General features: G+C 40.0%; 4 protein-coding genes across 4 annotated transcripts; all 4 read left to right on the forward strand.

Annotated features, from left to right (window-relative positions):
• Nucleotides 1-318: 318 nt before the first annotated feature.
• Nucleotides 319-6,526, forward strand: LOC130693127 (uncharacterized). The gene is made up of 10 exons (XM_057516246.2): nucleotides 319-603; nucleotides 671-926; nucleotides 996-1,379; nucleotides 1,443-1,571; nucleotides 1,629-1,855; nucleotides 1,924-2,707; nucleotides 2,800-2,916; nucleotides 2,978-3,103; nucleotides 3,175-3,384; nucleotides 3,476-6,526. The coding sequence occupies exons 1-10, from the start codon at nucleotides 362-364 to the stop codon at nucleotides 5,348-5,350; spliced, it is 4,350 nt and encodes a 1,449-aa protein (XP_057372229.1). The 5' UTR covers nucleotides 319-361; the 3' UTR covers nucleotides 5,351-6,526.
• A 1,793-nt stretch (nucleotides 6,527-8,319) lies between these two features.
• On the forward strand, nucleotides 8,320-9,882 carry LOC132087805 (serine/threonine-protein kinase 3-like). Its single transcript, XM_059494344.1, has 4 exons — nucleotides 8,320-8,440; nucleotides 8,501-8,727; nucleotides 8,802-9,588; nucleotides 9,685-9,882. Exons 1-4 carry the CDS (start codon nucleotides 8,372-8,374, stop codon nucleotides 9,865-9,867), a joined length of 1,266 nt encoding a protein of 421 aa, XP_059350327.1. The 5' UTR covers nucleotides 8,320-8,371; the 3' UTR covers nucleotides 9,868-9,882.
• A 5,383-nt stretch (nucleotides 9,883-15,265) lies between these two features.
• Nucleotides 15,266-19,182, forward strand: LOC130693124 (ribosomal protein S6 kinase alpha-6-like). Its single transcript, XM_057516244.2, has 9 exons — nucleotides 15,266-15,385; nucleotides 16,457-16,710; nucleotides 16,789-17,044; nucleotides 17,116-17,481; nucleotides 17,565-17,693; nucleotides 17,760-17,986; nucleotides 18,058-18,841; nucleotides 18,932-19,045; nucleotides 19,108-19,182. The coding sequence occupies exons 1-9, from the start codon at nucleotides 15,266-15,268 to the stop codon at nucleotides 19,180-19,182; spliced, it is 2,325 nt and encodes a 774-aa protein (XP_057372227.2).
• A 62-nt stretch (nucleotides 19,183-19,244) lies between these two features.
• Nucleotides 19,245-21,445, forward strand: LOC130693123 (ankyrin-2-like). The gene is made up of 2 exons (XM_057516243.2): nucleotides 19,245-19,442; nucleotides 19,559-21,445. The coding sequence occupies exons 1-2, from the start codon at nucleotides 19,245-19,247 to the stop codon at nucleotides 21,443-21,445; spliced, it is 2,085 nt and encodes a 694-aa protein (XP_057372226.2).
• The last annotated feature ends 98 nt before the right edge of the window (nucleotides 21,446-21,543 follow it).

The raw sequence follows: 21,543 nt of genomic DNA on the forward strand, positions 1-21,543 counted from the left end.
TCTGACTCACCCTAACTGACCACAATACACTTTCCATCTTGAAAACCCATTCTGGAACTTTTGGAAAAACAATCTGGAACAAAAAAATTTTAATTATTTTGAAATACCATGATAAATGACTGAGAAATAAGTTACCTCAGCTTATCAGTGAATTCTATTATCAGAGCAATCTCAATCTTCTTATCTCTTCCTCATCCGTTTTGAACCGTCAACAAAGAAAAAACATGGTATCTCTAGGTTTGAGCTTTAAGATAAAGAACACTATGGAAAAAAAGGCAGTTGGCGCAGTACGCGGCAGATAGAAGTGTATACTTTAGTCTGAATGGGGACTCCACCCAATTTTAAGTAAATTTAATTCAAGATGACATTTAGGCAAAAAAGATACCCTCCTCCGAGTCCATACAACCGGCGTTCGAGTAGTGCTTTGGCCAGCGGAGTTGTGCTCGGTTACGATAAGGGTGAGAGGGTCGCCTTAAAAAGAATTCCGTTTAAACCTGGCGAGAATAGGGGCGAACAAAGTGAGGGCCATTGGGAAAATTTAACAAAGTTACATGATGATAATCTGGTCCAATATCGCAGCTTTACGCTACAGGATGATGGCAGGTAATTAAACATTATTGTTTCATTTGTTAAAATTCAAGTAAATTGCACAACTGCGCTGTATTAATAGATACCTAGCGATGGAGTTGTGTCTTGGATCTATGCTCGACTATTGTCGCGGCACATTAGACAGCGCGGTTGCGCCACTCGTTAAAGGCAATGATGTCATGTGGCAAATCACGTGCGCTATTGATTACCTTGAACGCCAAAGAATTGGGCATGGAGACTTGAAACTGGAAAACGTGCTCTTTAAAAAAATCGATTCGGAACCCCAACGGATTGTTGCCAAACTATCCGGATATGGATGCAACTATCCTCAACCTACGGTAGAAAAAAATTATCTTTCCAATCTAAATAAGTAAACATTTCGTTTTCACAATTGGATAACGTACAAGGATAACATCAAGACGGATTTCTCCAAACTCGGCCGCTTGTACATTTCCGCTGCAACTAAAAAGGAGAACAGACCAAGCGGAGCTCTCGCCACCTGGAATTTAAATGAAATCGACCTTAGCGCCCAAAAGGCTGCATTGGAATTGATTAACCTGGTGACTGATGCCAAAAATCCGTTTACTTTTGAAGCTGGCACATTACTGCGGCACCCGTTTTTTATCTGTTACTGCCAATTTGCGGTACCAAGGCTAATTGAAGAGCAGTCGAATGAGGATATAAGACGTGCATTGAACGATCACCACAACCTGGAGATTTGGAGCAAATTTTTGAGTGAAGGCCAAAATAACCCGCTCCCAAATGAAAATTTCAGTGACCTAGAGAAAATTGTAAATTAGAATATTTCACGTTTGTTCTTCTATTTTAAGTTATTTAGCAAATATGTTGTTTAGCTTTACGAAGATGATAAACGCCTTGAAACATCGTTAATCGAGGCGTCATCAAGAGTCCCACAATTATTCGCACAATATGTTTGGTATCTTTCTACTACCCCGGCCGCTATCCCCAACCAAAATAATCAAGTAAGTACAAAAGTATACGGTCTGCAGAACAGTCAGCTTAAATAATTGCATATTTAGAAATCAGAGTTGGAGATAGGGGAGACTCTAGGACAAGGAATCTATGGAAAAGTGAACAAATGTTATTATACCAACAAAGATAGAATACGAATTCTGGCCGCCTGCAAACAATTTAACGCTAAAGTCGGCAAAAAGAACTCATTCGAACGCGAAATTGCTACCCTTTCGCGGCTAAATCACCTTTTCATCATCAAGTACCTCGATGTCGTAGAAATGGATGACAAAAAGTAAAATCTCAAATTATCATCATCACCTTCATGCTAATTGGATACGATTTGTTAACGTCCTATGGCAGATTTATGGTAATGGAACTGTGTGAAGGATCCTTAAAAGGCTACTTAGAAGGAATGCTGGACCGAGTTCCCAAAGACTCAATGGATGACAAAATAATAATAAGTCACGTGGCCCTTGGCCTGGCCTACATCCACAGCAAAGGAATTGTCCACAAGGACTTAACACTCGAAAATATTCTTCTGAAATGTCCGTCTCCTGCATCCCGTCTCGTGTTGGCCAAAATCGCTGATTTCGTATTGGCTAAAGAACTAAAACCGGATACTTGCGAATTTAGCGTCACGAAGCATCTTGGTACAGAAGCTTACAAGGCACCTGAACTCAAAGCTCCAAATCACGCTTATCCAGCCAATTTTGCTAGCGACATTTATGCCTTCGGCATCATAATTGCACAGGTTGCGTTGAAAGGATATCATCCATTCACTTCCGAGAGAACTTATCAATCCCTTTGCATGGCGGCGGGTCTGGTTCCGCCTACACTTCAACATCTCAGCTGGGACCTGATTGATTTGATCATCAAATTAACAGCTAAAGAACCAGCGAGACGTCCCATCATGGCCTTAGTTTTGTGCCATCCATATTTCGTCTTGACAAATGCCAAGACCAAAAGACATTTCGTCGATCATCTATGGGCACACATCAATTCGAAAGAGAATAGAAGGATTTCAATGAAACAAATCTTCAACAGCCACAATTTCCAGGAGTGGTACAGAACCATAACGGCTAATACACATGAAACTGCCGAGGAAATTGCAGAAAGGGAGACAACCCTTCCAAAGTTTACACAAGTAAGTTTCGGTTAATGGTAAAACAGTATGCAATTTCGAATTTTTTAAAGCTAAGTAAACCTTTATGGAAACCACAAATCTGACTACTTCAGATTCAACCAGATTGCACAGTTGAAAGTTTGTACGGTCCGGCCAAACAATACAAACAAAAAATTCAAAACGTATTGAAGGCGGAATACGATGATAAAATTGCAAATAAAATCAACCAGGTATACACCAAGTGTAGCAGCTCAATGTCAACATCACTCTGATTTCAACCCTATATTTCAGGTCATTTCGCCTCACGCTCTGTTCGCTCGTGATCATTCCCACAATCGTACTACGCAGCCTGCTGCCGCATCAATTCACCATGGAGAAGCATCAGAAAAGAATGCAACCACAAACGAAATTAATAAGGTATTTTTCAAAGAGATAAAAATAACCTACGCGGATCAATTAAACAATCGCAAAAACTAACTGCATTATAGACGAGTACAGTGGTACAAAACCAAATTTCCCGGAAACGTTTGCACAAAATGGTAGAAATTACACCAGCGCTTTTGGTGTTGTATTTCTGGTCTTCCTTAGCCGACACGATCAACAGCAAACCTGTCAATCCATCGGAGACTGCAACGAATCAACAAAACCCGATTTCTTCCGGCAAAAGAAAGTATCAACTGGCACAATTCAGAAAATTGGTATTCAACTTAATTATTCTTGTTCGAATAAGAAAAAATAGAGAAGAAAGATTTTTGCCAATAACTAACTTGGTTGCAAATGTTTGTGCAGATTACCAACGAGTTGCAATGGAGCAGTTTGTTCTATGATGACGATGAGCAAATCGCCGACGAGTTGTGGAAAATAAAGTATCCCCAAATTCACGAAATGTCGCAAGATACGGAAAAAGAAATAATACGAGCAGCGGCGAAATGCAACATCTCGCCAGCTATTTGGTCGGAATTGCTGAATTGGATGGGAACAAGCGCCGATTCAGTTCTACTTCACGAAGTAGTTCAAAGCCAAGTTCCAAATGCTCCAAAAATTGCCGACATGATTCTAAAAAAACATTGGTTCAAGGAAGAACAACTTTCTTCCTTTCATTTGGCGGCCTTTAATGAAGGAAACTATACAGACGACATCGTGAAAGTGCTTTTTGATAACAAAAGAATTCCAACCCTGACCGAAGATGGACTTACTCCGATTCACATCGCAGCCCTAAACGAGTCGGATTGCGGATGGATGATGTTAAAACTTCTCCTGGATAACGGAGCGGAACCAAACGCTCGTTTTCAAAACGGAACCACACCCGTCCATTGGGCAGCCATGAATCAAGGGAGACACGCAGGCGAAATGTTAAAACTCCTACTCGATCGCGGTGGCGATAGCGATAAGATCGATGAAAATGGTCTCGAGCCAATTCACTATGCAACGTTGAATACTAGTGATTCTGCATTCATGCTGTTGGACGTGCTCCTTAAAAAACGAGGTGCCAACGCCACTGACAGCACTGGAAGAACGTTACTTCACTTTGCAGTGTTAAATGAAGGACATTTTGCACAAGAAATATTAAACAAATTGATTGAAAGTGGAGAAAACCCTAATGCCCGAGATGACAATGGACGAACCCCCCTTCATTTAGCAACACGCGATGAAAAAATTCATCAACTTGAATTGATGCGAATTTTGTTACAAAACAGCGGCGATCCGAATGCTGTTGACCAATCAGGATTGACACCTGTTCACTACGCAGCGGCTAGTGAAAATGAATATGCCCATAAAAAACTTAAACTCTTGTTAACTTGTAAGGGATATTTAACCATTCAAGACAAAGACGGACTCACACCTATTCATTGTACCATCATCAATAAAGGCAAATGTGGGGATGAAATGAGAAAGTTAGTGGGTGTCAACCCACAGAAAACAAACGCTTACCTCAACAGCAATAAAGAGACGCTCCTGCATCGCCTTGTCAGTAAAAATGATGGTCATCTCGATCTTGTTCAAATGGTAATCCAAAATGGAGGTGATCCGAACGCAACAGATAAACTTGGACGTTCACCTGTTCATTCGGTCGTCATCTCAAACGACTCACTTGTGGGACTAGGCATGTTACGGCTGCTGCTTGCAAATCGAGGAAACGTTAACCTACAGGATAAGGAAAAACAATTTACACCTGTTCACTATGCGGCATCTAGTTTGAAACTAAGAGTACCTGAAAAGATGAAGATCCTCCTTAAAAGCGGTGGAGATGTAAACGTAAGGAGCAATGATGAGATCACACCCTTACATTTGGCGGTTGCGAATTCGGGAATTTACGGACCGCAAGTGACGAGAATGTTACTCAAATTAGGAGCTGACGTGAATGCCATCGATGTTAATCTACGAACGCCGTTGCATGCGGCAATTAGAAATGAAAACGATGAAGCTAGTTTTGATGCGATTTTGCAGTTGGTCGAAAAAGGCGCAAATCCCAACGCTCGTGACATTAAAGGATGGACACCGATCCATTACGCCGTTCAACGTCGAAAACGTAATTCGGTCCAAGTGGTGAAGCTTCTGGTACAACACGGAGGCAGCATGAAGATCAAAGACAATAAAGGGATGACGCCACAACGTCTCGCCGAACACTGCCTGCCCGAGTGTTTGACTGCTGATCAAATCTAAACAAAAAAAGGCGGATGCATAAACTTTGCCCAAACATAGACTTTTTAGGATTCAGCATCTAGCTGAGTATACTAAAAAGCTAGGGATTTATCGACACAACCGTTCTCTTCATAAGAACGTCATACTACTAAAATTTTAAAACATATTTCTGGTTAATTTGATGGTTGGACAAAAGCTGATAATTCTGTTCTTAATACGAATGTACAGGGGAGCGATTCAGCAACAGTCCATCATCTTTGAAATCAGAATAGAATTCACAATGCCCCTTACGTGTAACTCTTATTCGGATTTACCACAATGTGTACATCTATGGATCATTTAAAAAATCTGTGCAATAAAGAGGGCAAGTAGAACGTTTCGTAATCTAGGAAGCTTGCATCTGCGTAACAAGTTTCGCAGCCACATTAAACTATTAGGAATGGCCACTGACCTTGCTGACGAAGTTGTCTTAATAGTCCGAGACCATTTCAATTTGATGTCCACACAGCGAAGTGTTGTTTTACATGTCGCCGCTGGTCAGTTGCACAGTAGCGATTTATCTTGGGGTAGTAATGGGGCATCCAGGCCCGAAGCCGGAGTTCGTCGAGTGAGTCAACATCCTGACGCTCAAACCGGAAAGAATTATTCTAAAGCGGGACTCAACATGAATCGCGTCCGCCAGATGGAATCTTCAACTAAGTTCGGACCGAGTAATGCACCAGCAATGATGAGCGAAGCCCAGGAATCTTTTCTTCCGCTGGATAACGCTCTAAAAGGAAAGGTAATGCATCATCATACCAGCAATTGATTGCAAAATGGAATTGTGGGCAACTCATCGCTGGTGGCTGGAGCCGAATGAACGCTGCCAACAACAATCACTGCCAATGATCAGGGACCACCCAACAGGCGGGGAGGAAGCATCAGACGACCGAATCATCGCTCTTGTTCAATTAGGGCGGACAATCGACCATCGAGACGGATGGATCTCTTTGCAAACAGGGTTTCACGTTACCGGCCATCGAACCGTGTCCTGCATGTGGATGACAAATCAAATTACCAGTTCACTTGAGAATTACATAACCAACATTTCTGTTAATCCATTATTCACTCAACGGATTGACAAGTTTTTAGCATACTTAACAGTATTTAAAATTATTTTTCCTATTTCCATCTCATTTTTTTAAAACGAAACCTTCATTCGACTTTTGACCTTTGTCTGCTCGATAATTTATCATACACTCTAATCGGTCACATTTTACATTTCGAAAAAAAATTTGAAAAAAAAACAGTTTCGAAACACCAAGCTTAATTACATATAGCGACGCTAAATCCCCCTGATAAATCTAGGGATTACATGAAAAAGGTCAAGTGACATCAGAACTTAGTTTCCTGCTAAGCTATTAGTTAGTGTTCTGAGAATGCAAAGAAGAAAACAAAGGACGAATAAAGGCATTAAAGGCGTCAGAAAGCACGACATTAGAATAAAAGAGAACGTTCTCCAGTTTTTAGTTTCTTGGAAAATATCTGTTGCCCACGCAGAAATTTTCCCGCAAAATGATCGGGAAACCTTTAGCTTTATCAGCAAATAAAAGTTTACAAACGGTTTTCAATTTTAAATATAAACATTACGTCAACTTTGCCTTATCTTTCCAGCTAACTTTCGAAAGAAAAAAAAATATATATATATACGTCTAGGGGTCGTATTATTTACACTAGATATGAAACGTAACTTATTGATCACATTTATCAAAGATAAAAGTAGAATACGGGACTTAAGACGCTGTACATTGTTCACAAAAGTGATTGTCTAACAGTCGCTCAATTCCAGCAGACTGCGATCAATTCCAAGTCTTAATGTAAATTTGAGTTAAAATGTCATTTAGAAAAAAAGGTTACCCTCCTCCGAGTCCATACAACCGGCGTTCGGCTAATGTTTTGGCCAGCGGAGTTGTGCTCGGTTACGATAAGGGTGAGAGAGTCGCCTTAAAAAAAATTCCGTTTAAGCATGGCGAGAATAGGGATGAACAAAGTGAACGCTATTGGGAAAATCTAACAAAGTTACGTGATAATAATCTGGTACAGTATCGCAGCTTTACGTTACAAGATGATGGCAGGTAATTAAACACTATTGCTTCATTTCTTAAGTGTTCAGTTAGAAATCAAGTTAATTGCACAATTCGCTGTATTAATAGGTACCTTGCAATGGAGTTGTGCCAGGGATCCATGCTCGAACACTGTCGCGGGACATTAGACAGCGCAGTTGCGCCACTCGTTAAAGGAATCGATGTTATGTGGCAAATTACGTGCGCTGTCGATTACCTTGACCGCCAAGGAATTGGGCACGGAGATTTGAAACTGGAAAATGTGCTCTTTAAAAAAGTCGATTCGGAACCCCAACGGGTTGTTGCCAAACTATCCGGATATGGATGCAACTCTCTCCAGTCTAGGGTAGAAAAAAAATTTTTATTTTTAAACACTAAAGTTAAGTAAATATTTTGTTTTTACAATTGGATAACGTACAAGGATGACATCAAGACGGATTTCTCCAAACTCGGCTGCTTGTACATTTCCGCTGCAACTAAAAAGGAGAACAGACCAAATGGAACTCTAGCCACCTGGAATTTAATGGAAATCGACTTTAAAGACCAAAGACTTGCATTGGAATTGATTAATCTTGTGACTGATGCCAGAAATCCGTTTACTTTTGAAGCTGGCACGTTGTTGCGACACCCGTTTTTTATGTGTTACTGCCATTTTGCGTTACCAAGGCTAATTGAAGAGCCGGCAAATGCGGATATTAAACATGAATTGCACAATCACCGGAATCTAAAGAAATTTGAGAAATTTTTCGGTAATGGACAGCCCCTGCCTGCAAATTTCAGCGATCTAAAAGAATCGTAAGTTAAAATTTTCAAATTGTTTCCTAGAAACGGTTTCAACAGTGCATCTTTTTTCTTTTTTATCTTAAATTATGTTTTTTAGCTTGTGTCAGACGATAACAACATAGAAGCATCGTTAACTAAGGCGTCATTAAGAGCCCCAATGTTACTCGCACAATATATTTGGCACGTTTCCACTACCTCGGCCGCCATTCCCAGAGGAAACAATCAAGTACAGAAATTTAAACATAAAGGTGTGCAAATTAATGAGATCAATTCACTCAATTTATAGGGATCAGTTTTGGATAATGAAGACTATGTTAGAAAAGGGTCTTATGGAAAAGTGTTCAAATGTAACTATACTCATACAGATGGAAGTCAACTTAAGGCCGCCTGCAAAAAATGTAAAATAAAGGATGGCGCGGAACCTGTGTTTGAACGTGAAATCCAAACCCTTTCACACTTGAAGCATTTGTTTGTCGTTGAACATCTAGGTGTCGTAATAAAGAACGCCAAAAAGTAAAATCTCAAAAATTAGAATTTTAACGTTCATGATTATTCAATTGATTATAATTGTTGATGCTCTTCGACAGGTATATGGTAATCGAACTATGCGAGGGCTCCTTGAAGGAATACGTTCTAGGAAAGTTGGAACTACGTTCTAAAGACATGTTGGATGACAAAATAATAATAAGTCAAGTGGTCCTCGGCATGGCCTACATCCACAGCAAAAAAATCATTCACAAAGATCTAAAACTTGAAAATATCCTTCTCAAACGTCAATCACCTGAGTCCCACCTACTGTTGGCCAAAATCGCTGATTTTGGTTTTGCTAAAGAACTGAAACCGAATTCTTTCAGTTTTAGTTCCACTAATCATCCAGGTACAACATCTTATATGGCACCCGAACTTCTCCGTGCTTCTCCAAACGCTTATCCGGCCAATTTTGCCAGCGACGTGTATGCTTTGGGCATAACAATTGCACGAATTGCGTTGAAAGGAAGGCATCCTTTTACCGATAACGAAAATCTTCGACGGCATTTACAGATACAGGGTCTGATTCCGCCTACACTTCATCATCAAAGCTGGGATTTGATCGATTTGATCATTAAATTAACAGCTAAAGAACCAGCGAAACGTCCCATCATGGCCTTAGTTTTGTGCCATCCATATTTCGTCTTGACAAATGCCAAGACCAAAAGGCATTTCGTCGATCATCTATGGACACACATCAAATCAAAGGAGAATAAAGAAAATTCAATGAAACAAATGTTCAACAGCCATAATTTCCAAGAGTGGTACAGAACCGTCACCGCTGATACGCAAGAAACTGTCGAAGAGGCCAAGGAAAAGAAGGAAATCGTCGCAACAGCCAGAAAAGTAAGGAACAGTTAATGCTAAAACAGTATGCAATTATGATGTTGTAGTTATGCAACCATTTATGCTAACAATTAACGTTTACCATTGGCATTTCAGCTTCATCCTAAAAGTACAATTGAAAGTTTGTACGGTCCAGCCAAACAATACAAACAAAAAACTACGGATGCTCTGAAGACCAGATTCTCTCAACCAGATTGCACAGTTGAAAGTTTGTACGGTCCGGTAAAACAATACAAACAAAAAATTCAAAAATGCTTTGAATGCCGAATACGACGATAATATTGGAAACCAAATTGACCAGGTATACGTTATTTTGAGCCTGAAAATCGACATTATCTTGATTATAGCCATACATTTTAGATTTTTTCGGATCACGCTCTGTTTGTTCACGATCATTTGCATAGTCACAACATTTTACAGCCCGCTGCCGAATCGGTTCTCCAGGCAGGAAATCCGGAAAACGATGCCAATTCTGAAAATCCCATTAATCAGGTATTCCTTATTAAAGAGATCACAATGACTAGCTATTAGCGTATTAACTATATTTTAGGAAAGTTCAATTCAGTATCTTCAACACCAAATTTATCAAAATCGTTTAAACAAAGCGATCCAGAGCAAACCAGCACTTCTAGTGTCCTATTTCTGGTTTCGCTTGGCCGAAACGATCAACAACAAAACTGGTGATACATCGGTGACAGCGACAAATCAGCAAACATCAATTTCGCCTGACGAAAGAAATCATCGATTTGCTCAACTTAAATATTGGGTACTCAACTAGCTTTATTATGGTTATTATTATTATTATTTACTTAAAATAAACCAAGCAAATAAACACACACACACAAAACACATTTCACATGACCAAGAATAATATTTATCATTGCTAACATTGTTGGAAATGTTTGTGCAGATTCCCAATGAGTTGCAATGGAGCAGTTTGTTCTATGGCGATGACGAACAAATCGCCGACGAGCTATGGAATATCAAATATCCCAAATCGTACCAAACATCCGAAAAAACAACAAATAAAATCATACGGACAGCAGCAAAATGCAACATCTCGCTAGCTGTTTGGTCAAAGTTGTTGAATTGGATGGAAAATAGCAGCGATGCACTGCTCAGAGAAGTAGTTCAAAGTCACGTTCCAAACGCTCCTAAAATTGCAGATATGATTCTACAAAAACATTGGTTCAAGGAAGAAAATCTGTCTTTGTTTCATTTGGCGGCCTTTAATGAAGGAAACTACACGATCCAAATAATGCAAGCATTATTTGAAAACAAAAGAATTCCAACCGTGACCGAAGATGGAATTACTCCAGCTCACATAGCAGCATTAAACGAATCTAATTACGGACCGGCGTTGTTAAAACTTCTCTTAGATAATGGTGCAAATCCAAACGTTAGCTTCCAGAACGGGACCACACCCGTCCATTGGGCAACCATGAATCAAGGAAAATACGCAGCAGAGATTCTGAAGTGCCTACTCGATCGCGGTGGCGATAGCGACAAGATAGATAAAAATGGTCTCAAGCCAATTCATTACGCAATAATGAATACTGGTGAGTCTGTACTGGAACTGCTGGACTTGCTACTCAAAAAACGAGGTGCCAATGTTGTCGACAACACTGGAAAGACATTGCTCCATTTTGCAATCGTCATTGAAGGAGAATGTGCACAGGGGACTCTGAAAAAATTGATGGAAAGTGGAGAAAATCCCAACGTCGGAGATAACAGAAAACGCACCCCACTTCACTTAACAGCAAGAAACGAAAAAAATCAACAACTTGAATTGATGCGAATTCTTTTACAAAACGGGAGCGATCCGAATGCAGTTGACCAATCAGGATGTACATCTGTTCACTACTCAGCAGCTAATAAAGGAGAACATGCTCATGAAAAACTGAAGCTCTTGTTATCTTTTAAGGGAAGCTTGTCTATTAAAGACAAAAATGGATTAACACCTATTCATTATGCCATCATCAATAATGGAAAACGTGGGGACGAAATGAGAAAGCTAGTAGGTGTTAACCCAGAAAAAACAAATGCACACCTCAACAGCAATGATGAAACGCTTCTTCATCGTCTTGTCAGTAAAAATGACGGCAAACTGGATCTTGTTCAAATGGTAATCCAAAATGGAGGCAACCCGAACGCAAAGGACAATCTAGGACGTTCACCTGTTCACTCAGTCGTCACTTCGAACCAGTCGCTTGCAGGACTAGACATATTACGACTGTTGCTTGAAAAAAGAGGGAACGCGAACCTTGGGGACAGGGAAAATCAATTTACACCTGTTCACTACGCGGCATCTAGCTTAAAAGAGAGGACGCCAGACAAGATGGAGATTCTCTTGAGCAATGGTGGCAATGTAAACGCACAGGGCTATGGCGGAATTACACCCCTGCATTTGGCTGTCGCAAATTCAGGAATTTACGGACCTCAACTGATAAAAATATTGCTCAAATTTGAAGCTAACGTGAATGCTACTGATGCTCAACAACAAACGCCCCTGCACAAAGCAATCAGAAACGAAAACGAGGACATTAGTTTCGACGCCATCCTACAGCTGGTCGAAAAAGGCGCAAATCCCAACGCTCGTGACAAGAAAGGATTGACACCAGTCCATTATGCCATTCAACATAGAAGACAAAACTCGGTTAAAGTGGTGAAGCTACTGTTACAACATGGCGGACGCATGAACATCGAAGACAATACAGGAATGACGCCACAACGTCTTGCCGAATACTGCCTACCCGAATACTTAACTTCGAATGAAAACTTAAATAACGAAGAATGACAAAATTCTTCGTACGAAAAGTGGTACTGCAATTTCTTTATTTTTACGTAGTCATTTTGTAGCACTGAAAAATTCTTTGTCTTTACGATAAAAATTCCTACTGCAAACACAATCCTACGCTTTTCCTTCCTTTTTTTAACCGTTGCTACACTTACTTGTTTGTTAACAGATAGGGATTAAATTCTTATTTCAAGTAGAAAGGAAATAGTTTAGCAACAAACAGTTTGTTGTTTTTTTCCAATGATTATGAATAATTTTAGCAATTGATAAATCAAATGTAATCGTAGGTTATCTGCGTTTCGTATGGCTACGCCAATTCAAAAAATTACGAACCCAAATTGGCAAAAGCCTTACTTGAATACAAGGTCCCAATCGCCACAAATATCCATCTACGTCCTCCCGACGCTTCTAAACGAAAAGCGGCAATAACCAAGTAAAAACAAAAACCTGCCGGATAAATGCGAAAACGTGGCACGCTAATGGTTACAAATGTTGGATAAGACCCCTTTAGGCGATTGTTAACAAATGGCCTGAGTTACTGAAAATGCCAATTTTACTAGTTCGAGTAGGTCACATTTTTCAAACAAATGCAAAAACCAAGTGAAACAAGATCAAATTCCATAGAAAACGGTTACTAAATTTCCAGTTTTAAAAGATAAGACAAATTGTTTATATGTACCTCGGATATTAAAATTAACTTCTTATTTGCGGATTAAGGCAGGTAATGGGTTGGTTGAAGTACGGGTTTTAAACAACCTTAGATTTCTGTTTTACAGTAACGCTAAATTAACATAACAATTATTTCTATTTTATAGTCCCCAAATGTACAAAATTTACTATTACCCCTCTAACGAAAAAGAACTAACGGGCATGCTCACTGACCTTTCTGATGATGGCTGATGAGTTTCCAGCTTTCCAACAGCTTTCACGTCGAGCCAGCTGCAACATGGCGAGCCGACACTGACGCCATAGGATTCAGTTTGATGTCCACATCCCACAGCATCTTTTCACGTCACATCTTGTTTCTTAAAATGTTATGCAACGATAGCGAGAGCAAAGAAAACACGAAACTATGCTTCATGTCTACACCCCCAAAAGATCCACAGCATCTTTTCACGTCACGACACACTTGTTCCTTAAAATGCTATGCAACGATGGCGAAAGCTATGAAAAGACTAAACTTTGTAAAAATGTTCGCGTCATTGGTGCTTGCCTGTTGTCTGCTATAATTAAACTCCATCACTGTGCTTAACGTTTAACTGAAATTGCAGTGAGGCGGACGTAACACGAAGCACTGAAAAATTACGTCGGAAATTTAATACTGTTGAAATACCCATGAACACTTGGGATTTAACTGTATCACATAAATTCAGTTGAGTAACAGAGTTTTAAGCAAAAACAACTACTCAGCCGGTTCACATGTATCACCGACTGAGTCCAAACTCCAAAGATCAACTGAGTGATGCAGCGACTTTCGACGAAGAAAGAAAGCGGCCATTTTGATTTTTGTTCACCCTTCCCCCAGCTGACAAAATTTCCCTCCAAAAAACTATGCTGTTTCTTGGAACTGTCGAAACAAAAATGGCCGAATAGCAAATGACGAATGATGAAGATTGAAGGGAAAGGCAACCACTCGCGGCAATGTAACTGATGGAGAAAACTGTTTCCAGCCCGAGCCGTGTCGTAGAGTACGACAGATGTTCCAATTTTAGTTTTTCATCAACATTCAAAATGTTGATGAGAAATTTTTTTACTCGCTAGAAAAACTGTGTGTATTGAAATGTGAATTATTTCGGTGCTTTTGAACTTTCTCATAAAACTTTTTCACCAGTTTGATAGCGACTGATTGTGCATTCAGAACGTTAGGATTCCTGTACATTTTGTTGATTTAAAGAATCAATTGGCTTCAGTAATCAGTATTTGCGTTTTCTAACAGCAGGTGAGATCTTGTCTTAAAAGCAACAATCCAGTGATCAAGTTGATAATGATGAATTGTTTTCAACAGTAAGATCGTTGAGTGCATTAGCATGCAGTTAGAAATAATTAAATGAACATTGGAATTATTTATCATTGCATTTATTTGCACATCACCAAAGATATTCCAAATATCGAATGAATCTTAATGAAACGTCAAACTGCACAAATATGCTTACGGCATTTCAATCGACATTAGATGATTTAACGAATGGATTGTCTAGGAAGGCGGAATCGCATTTAACGCTGTCTACTGGTTACTCAACTTCTTCTCCGCTGGAAATTCAATTGCCGGCTTCTCATCGAACGCTTAGATAACCTAGAAGATCCCCCACCACCTGTGAAACGAGACAGCCATTGGGTACATTGAGTGGATTTCTCCATCGACGAAGAAGCAATCGGCTAAGATGGAACCACTTTTCTTGGTTTTAATATCGATTTTCCTTTATTTCTTACTTCCTTTTGTTCACTTCATGCCCATACCCAACGCCTTCGTGACTAAGTCAACATCAAACTAAATCAACAACAGCATGAAAATATCTAAGCAACAATTAGATACGCAATCTCCATCTAGTAGTACCGTTCACTATATCAACAATAACCGAACAAGTCAATTTGGTACAGATTGGGTAATGCGTAGGTTGTTCGCCTCCGTGAATCAAAATCGGCCTGTGAGGTAAAGCGCTATTCATCACATGATCACCCAATTGAATACTCAAGACCCTATTTCAATCAGGTATACATCTATAAAGCATTAAAAATAACTGTGCAATAAATACTATGCAATGCAATAACTTACTACCTTGGGGTAGTAATGGGACATCCAGAATAGCAGCCAGAGTTCGTCGAGTGAGTCGACATCCTGATGCTCCAATCGGAATGAATTATTTTTAAGCGGGATTCAACATGAATCGCGTCCGCCAGATGGAATCTTCAATTCAGTTTGGATCGAGTAATGCGCCAGCAATGATGAATGAAACCCTGGATCCTTTTATTCCGCTGGATAACAACGCTTTAAAAATTCAGGTAATGAATCACTATACCAGCAATTGATTGCAAAATGGAATAGTGAACAACCCACTGCTAGTGGCTGGAGTCGAATGAGCGCTGCCAACAACAAAATGCAACAATCACCGCCAACGACCGAGGGCCACCCAACAAGCGAGGAGGAAGCACCAGGCTGCCGATTTGTCGTTGTTGTTCAATCAGGGTGGACGGACGGATCTCTTTACAAACGGGGTTTCATGTCACGGGCCATCGAGCCATGTCCTGCATGTGGATGACTAATCAAATTATCAACTCACTAGAGAATTACGTCATCATCATTTCTATTAATCCATTGCATACTCAAATGGATTGACAACTTTCGAACATAAACAACACTATTTGAAATAAATTTTCTATTTTCATCTCTTTTTTTTTATACCTTCATTGGCTTTTGACCTTTGTCTGCTCGATAATTTATCATACACTCTAATCGTTCACATTTTACATTTCGAAAAAATTTCGAAAAAAAGAGCAAAAAAACGGTTTCGAAACACCAAGATTAATTACAGATAGCGACGCTAAATCCCCCTGATAAATTTAGGGATTACATGAAAAAGATCAAGTGTCGTCAGAGCTTAGTCTACTGCTAAGTTATTAACTAGTGTTCTGAGAATACCACGAAGAAAACAAAGAACGATTAACGGCCGGTAAAAAAAAAACACGACATTGGAATAAAAGGGAATGTCCCGTTCTCCAGTTTTTAGTTTCTTGGAAAATGTCTGTTGCCCACGCAGAATTTTCCTACAAAATGATCGGGAAACCTTTAGCTTTATCAGCAACTCAAAGTTTACAAACGGATTTTAATTTTAAATATAAACCTTACGTCAACTTTGCCTTATCTTTCCAGCTAACTTTCGAAAGCAAAACAAATAAATATATATAGACGTGTAGGGGTCGTATTATACACTAGAAATAAAATTGATCGCATTTATCAAAGATAAAAGTAAATGACAGGACGTTGTACGTTGTTCACAAATTTGACTGTCTCTCAGTACCTCAAGTTGGGCGGACTGTGCGCAATTCCGAGTCGTATTGTTAATTTGATTCAAGATGACATATAGACAAAAAAGTTACCCTCCTCCGAGTCCATACAACCGGCGTTCGACTAGTTTTCAGGCCAGCACCATCAGCAGCAAAATTGTGTTAGGTTGGGACAAAGGTGAGAGGGTCGCCTTAAAAAAAATTCCGTTTAATCCTGGCGAGAGTAGCGATGAAAAAGGTGAGAGCTACTGGGAAAATCTAACAAAGTTACCCGATGACAATCTGGTCAAGTATCGCAGCTTTACGCTACAGGATGATGGCAGGTAATCAAACACTTTAATTTCTTTTTGTGTGTTTCAATTAGAATTCAAGTTAATTGTACAAGTATGCTGAATGAATAGATACCTTGCAATGGAGTTGTGTCAGGGATCGATGCTCGAGTATTGTCGCGGCACATTAGAGAACGCAGTTGCGCCACTCATTAAAGGAATTGATGTCATGTGGCAAATTACGTGTGCCCTTGATTATTTATTTCGTAAAAAAATTGGGCACGGAGATTTGGAACTGGAAAATGTGCTTTTTGTGAAAATCGATTCGAAACCTAAGCGGCTTGCTGTCAAACTATCCGGCTACGGGTACAACCATCTGCAATCTGGGGTAGGAAAAAAATTATTTTTCAAATCTTAAATAAAATAAACTTCTTAATGCTCACAATTGGGTGGCCCAAGGATAATGTCAAGACGGATTTCTCCAAACTCGGCTGCTTGTACATTTCTGCTGCAACTAAAAAGGAGCACAGACCAAACGAAGCTCTCACCACCTGGCATTTGACTGAAATCGACATTGAAGCCAAAAAACTTGCATTTGAATTGATTAATCTTGTGACTGATGCCAGAAATCCGTTTACTTTTGAAGCTGGCACATTACTGCGGCACCCATTTTTTATCCGTTACTGCCATTTTGCTTTACCAAGACTAATTAAAGAGCAGGCAAATGAAGCCATTAGGCGTGGATTGCACGATTACAGAAACCTGAAAAAATGGGAAAAATTTTTGGGCAGCCACCCTCAAAATTTCAAAGATCTAGAAACAATCGTAAGTTAAACCGTTTCTACTTTTTATCTATGTAAGCCCCTGCAAAATGTCATTTACTTTTTATTTTTTTATTATTTTTGTAGCTCTTTTCAGACCATGACGACGTAGAAATTTCGCTAACTGAGGCGTCAAAAAAAACACCTCAATTACTTTCGCAATACATTTGGCATCTTTCCACTATCCCGGCCGCCATCCCTCAAGGCGATAATCAAGTATATGAGTATACGTGCTTTACATGCGGTGCGCAAAACAGTATGTTGATATCATTTAATATTTAGATACCACGTCTGCAAATAAGGAAGCCTCTAGGAGAAGGGAGTTTTGGAAACGTGTACAAATGTTTTTATACCAATGACGCGGGAATACGATTTCTGGCCGCCTGCAAAAAAAGTAAACAGAGCCCCGACGCAGTTAAGGTGTTTGAAAGTGAAATCGCTACCCTTTCGAAAATAAAGCATTTATTCGTCATCAAGTACCTGGAAGTCGTAAAAATGGATGACAAACAGTATTTATACTTAAAATTAGCACTGTAATGTTCACGTTCATTGGATGTAATTTGTTGTTGCTCCGCGGCAGGTATATCTTAATGGAATTGTGCGAGGGGTCCTTAAAGGAGTACGTTCATGGAAAGCTGGACCGAATTCCTAAAGACTCGTTGGATAACAAAATAATAATAAGTCAAGTGGCCCTTGGCCTGGCGTACCTCCACAGCGAAGGAATCATCCACAAAGATTTGAAACTCGAAAATATCCTTCTTCAACGTCAACCGCATGATTCCAATCTCGTGTTGGTCAAAATCGCTGATTTCGGATTTGCTAAAAAACTGAACCCGGAATCTTTAAGTTTCAGTGCCACTATCCATCTAGGCACACCAAATTACATGGCCCCCGAACTTCTTGCTTCGTCGGGTCGTTATTCGGCCAATTTTTTCAGCGACGTTTATGCTTTAGGCATAACAATTGCGCGGATAGCGTTAAATGGAGATCATCCTTTCACTAACAACAGAGACCTACAAACGACTTACATGGTACAGGGGATGGTTCCACAAAACCTTCTACATCTCAGCTGGGATCTAGTTGATTTGATCGTCAAATTATTAAATAAAGTTCCAGCAAAACGACCTACCATGGACTTAGTTTTGTGCCATCCTTATTTCGTCTTGACAAATGACAAGACCAAAAGACATTTCGTCGATCAGTTTTGGGCACATTTAAATTCGGAGAAGGAGAACAGAGACGATGAACTGGAAAAAATATTCAACGCTAACAATTTCCAGAAGTGGTACGAAACTTTTGTTAATGATAAAAAAGAAGACGAAGAGACTAAAGAAACGGAGAATATCATTGACATGTTCAAACAGGTAAATGCAAGTTACTAGTAAAACAAGCTGCCATCATTATACAAATGGTCATACATCGACCATGAAAGTAAAGCAAATTTCGCATTTTAGATTTCGCCAGATTGTACACCCGAAAGTTTGTACTGCGCCAAACGTTACAAACAAGCGATTACGGAAGTTCTGAAGGCAGAATACGATGCTAAAGTTGGAAATCAAATCAGCCAGGTAAACAACAAGTGTACAAGCTGAACGCCAATGCCGTTGTGATTTTTATCCCAATAATTTAGGTCATTTCGAATTCCGACCCGTTTGTTCAAAAGGGCGCAAACTACGAAAATCAAATGAAGCAGGTAATCATTTAAGAGGCCCAAGTGGCCTACTATGATCAATGAAATGATAGTAGAATTACCAATCATTTCAGAAAATGTCAACGCAGTATCTTCAACGGCACTTTTCCCGAAATCGCTTGCACAAGCTGGTTGAAAATAAACCGGTGCTTTTAGTGTCGTATTTCTGGTCTTGCTTAGCCGCCCCGAGCGTCAATCAGTCAGGGACAACTAGTCAGAAAAACCAGACTATGCCTGACAAAAGAAAACAAAAACTGGCTCGACTAAAAAACTGGGTATACAAACAATTATAGTTTTTCAACTAAAATTCCGACTTAACATTCAAACAATCGCATTTCTAATAAGTATGAATAAGTTAGGTTATTTCTAACTGTTTGCAAACGTTTTGTAGATTAGCAGTGAGTTACAATGGACGGGCCTATTTTACGACAACGACGAACAAATCACCGACGAGCTATGGAAAATGAAGTATCCCGAAATTTCCGAAATCTCGCCAGACACAAAAACTGAAATTATACGAACAGCGGCGAAATGTAACATATCGCCATCAGTATGGTCAAAATTGCTGAATTGGATGAAACCAAGCGCTACGTCACTGCTGCTTCCTGAAATAGTTCAAAGCCACTTTCAAAATGCTCCAAAAATTGCAGGAATGATTGTAAAAAAACATTGGTTCCCGGAAGAAAAATTTTCTTCGTTTCATCTGGCAGCCTTTAATGAAGGAAACTACGCGGATCAAATAATGCAAACGTTATTTGATAACAAAAGAATTCTAACCGTGACCGAAGATGGACTTACTCCAGCTCACATCGCAGCCCAAAATGAGTCGAATTGCGGAGGTAGTCTGTTGAAAGTTCTCCTGAATAACGGAGCGGACCCAAACGCTCTTTTTCAAAACGGAACCACACCCGTCCACTGGGCAGCCATAAATCAAGGGAAACACGCAGTCGAAATTCTAAAACTCTTACTCGATCGCGATGGCGATAGCAATAAGGTCGATAAAAATGGTTTCAAGCCAATTCATTATGCAACCATGAATACCAGCGATTCAGCGCCTAAACTATTAGACTTGCTCCTCCAAAAACGAGATGCCAGCATCATCGAAAGCACTGGAAGGACATTACTTCACTTGGCAATGTTAAACAATGGAGACTATGCCGAAGAAATCGTCCTAAAATTGCTAAAAAATGGAGAAAATGCCAATAGCACTGATAATGAAAAGTGCACCCCTCTTCATCTAGCAGTAAGAAACCATAAAATTCATAAGCTTGAATTGATGCGAATGTTATTACACAACAGCAGCGATCCGAATGCTGCTGACCAATCAGGACTGACACCTGTTCACTACGCAGCGGCTAGTGAAAACGAATATGCCCACGAAAAACTAAAACTTTTGTTAACCTATAAGGGAAATTTGACTATTCAAGACAAAGACGGATTCACTCCTATTCATTATGCCATCATCAATAAAGGCAAATGTGGGAACGAAATGAGAAAACTAGTAGGCGTCAACCCGGAAAAGGCAAACGCACGCCTCAACACCAATGGTGAAACGCTTCTTCATCGCCTTGTCAGTAAAAATGATGGTCATCTGAAACTTGTTGAAATGGTAATCCAAAACGGAGGCGATCCCAACGCAACAGACAAGTTTGGACGGTCACCTGTTCATGCAGTCGTCATCTTAAACGAATCATTTGCGGGACTAGAAATGTTGAGGCTGCTGCTTGCAAATGGAGGAAACGTTAACCTACAGGACAAGGAAAAACAATTTACGCCTGTTCACTATGTGTCATCTAGCTTGAGAGGTAGGTTATCTGAAAAGATGGAAATTCTCCTGGGCCACGGCGGAGATGCAAACAAGCAGGGCAATGACGGGATCACGCCCCTACACTTAGCGGTTGCAAACTCGGGAATTTACGCACCTCAACTGACAAGAATGTTACTCAACCTTAAAGCTAATCCGAATGCTATGGATGCCCAAAAGCGAACACCTTTACATGAAGCAATCGGAAATGTGAACGATGACATTAGGTTTGACGCTATCCAGCAACTCGTCGAAAAAGGGGCAAATCCGAACGCTCGCGACAGCAACGGATTGACACCGTTGCACTACGCCGTTCAAAGTAGAAGACGTGATTCGGCCAAAGTGGTGGAGTTTCTGTTAGAACACGAGGGAGACATGAACATCGCAGACAATGAAGGTATGACGCCACACCGGCTTGCCAAATACTGCCTGCCCGAGTGCTTGCCTTTCGAAAAAGAAAGCCTTTCTAAATAACGGAGAAAAACTTTTCGTAAGGAAGGTGGTACGGCGGCTACTTTTTTAACGTAGTCATTTGTAATACTAAAAAATTCAATCTTGATTATGCAAATAAA

Source organism: Daphnia carinata, chromosome 3 (assembly GCF_022539665.2).
Source record: "Daphnia carinata strain CSIRO-1 chromosome 3, CSIRO_AGI_Dcar_HiC_V3, whole genome shotgun sequence".
Lineage (NCBI taxonomy): Eukaryota > Metazoa > Arthropoda > Branchiopoda > Diplostraca > Daphniidae > Daphnia > Daphnia carinata.

Excerpts from the sequence above, each read along its gene's own strand:
- LOC130693127 (XM_057516246.2), top strand. The coding sequence starts at position 362 with ATGACATTTAGGCAAAAAAGATACCCTCCTCCGAGTCCATACAACCGG. Across the intron at positions 1,380-1,442 it reads TCAGTGACCTAGAGAAAATT|CTTTACGAAGATGATAAACG; the intron begins GTAAATTAGAAT and ends TATGTTGTTTAG. Across the intron at positions 2,917-2,977 it reads TTGCAAATAAAATCAACCAG|GTCATTTCGCCTCACGCTCT; the intron begins GTATACACCAAG and ends CCTATATTTCAG.
- LOC132087805 (XM_059494344.1), top strand. The coding sequence starts at position 8,372 with ATGTTACTCGCACAATATATTTGGCACGTTTCCACTACCTCGGCCGCC. Across the intron at positions 8,441-8,500 it reads TTCCCAGAGGAAACAATCAA|GGATCAGTTTTGGATAATGA; the intron begins GTACAGAAATTT and ends CTCAATTTATAG. Across the intron at positions 8,728-8,801 it reads GTAATAAAGAACGCCAAAAA|GTATATGGTAATCGAACTAT; the intron begins GTAAAATCTCAA and ends GCTCTTCGACAG.
- LOC130693124 (XM_057516244.2), top strand. The coding sequence starts at position 15,266 with ATGAATCGCGTCCGCCAGATGGAATCTTCAATTCAGTTTGGATCGAGT. Across the intron at positions 17,987-18,057 it reads GTAAAAATGGATGACAAACA|GTATATCTTAATGGAATTGT; the intron begins GTATTTATACTT and ends GCTCCGCGGCAG. Across the intron at positions 18,842-18,931 it reads TCATTGACATGTTCAAACAG|ATTTCGCCAGATTGTACACC; the intron begins GTAAATGCAAGT and ends TTCGCATTTTAG.
- LOC130693123 (XM_057516243.2), top strand. The coding sequence starts at position 19,245 with ATGTCAACGCAGTATCTTCAACGGCACTTTTCCCGAAATCGCTTGCAC. Across the intron at positions 19,443-19,558 it reads TGGCTCGACTAAAAAACTGG|ATTAGCAGTGAGTTACAATG; the intron begins GTATACAAACAA and ends AACGTTTTGTAG.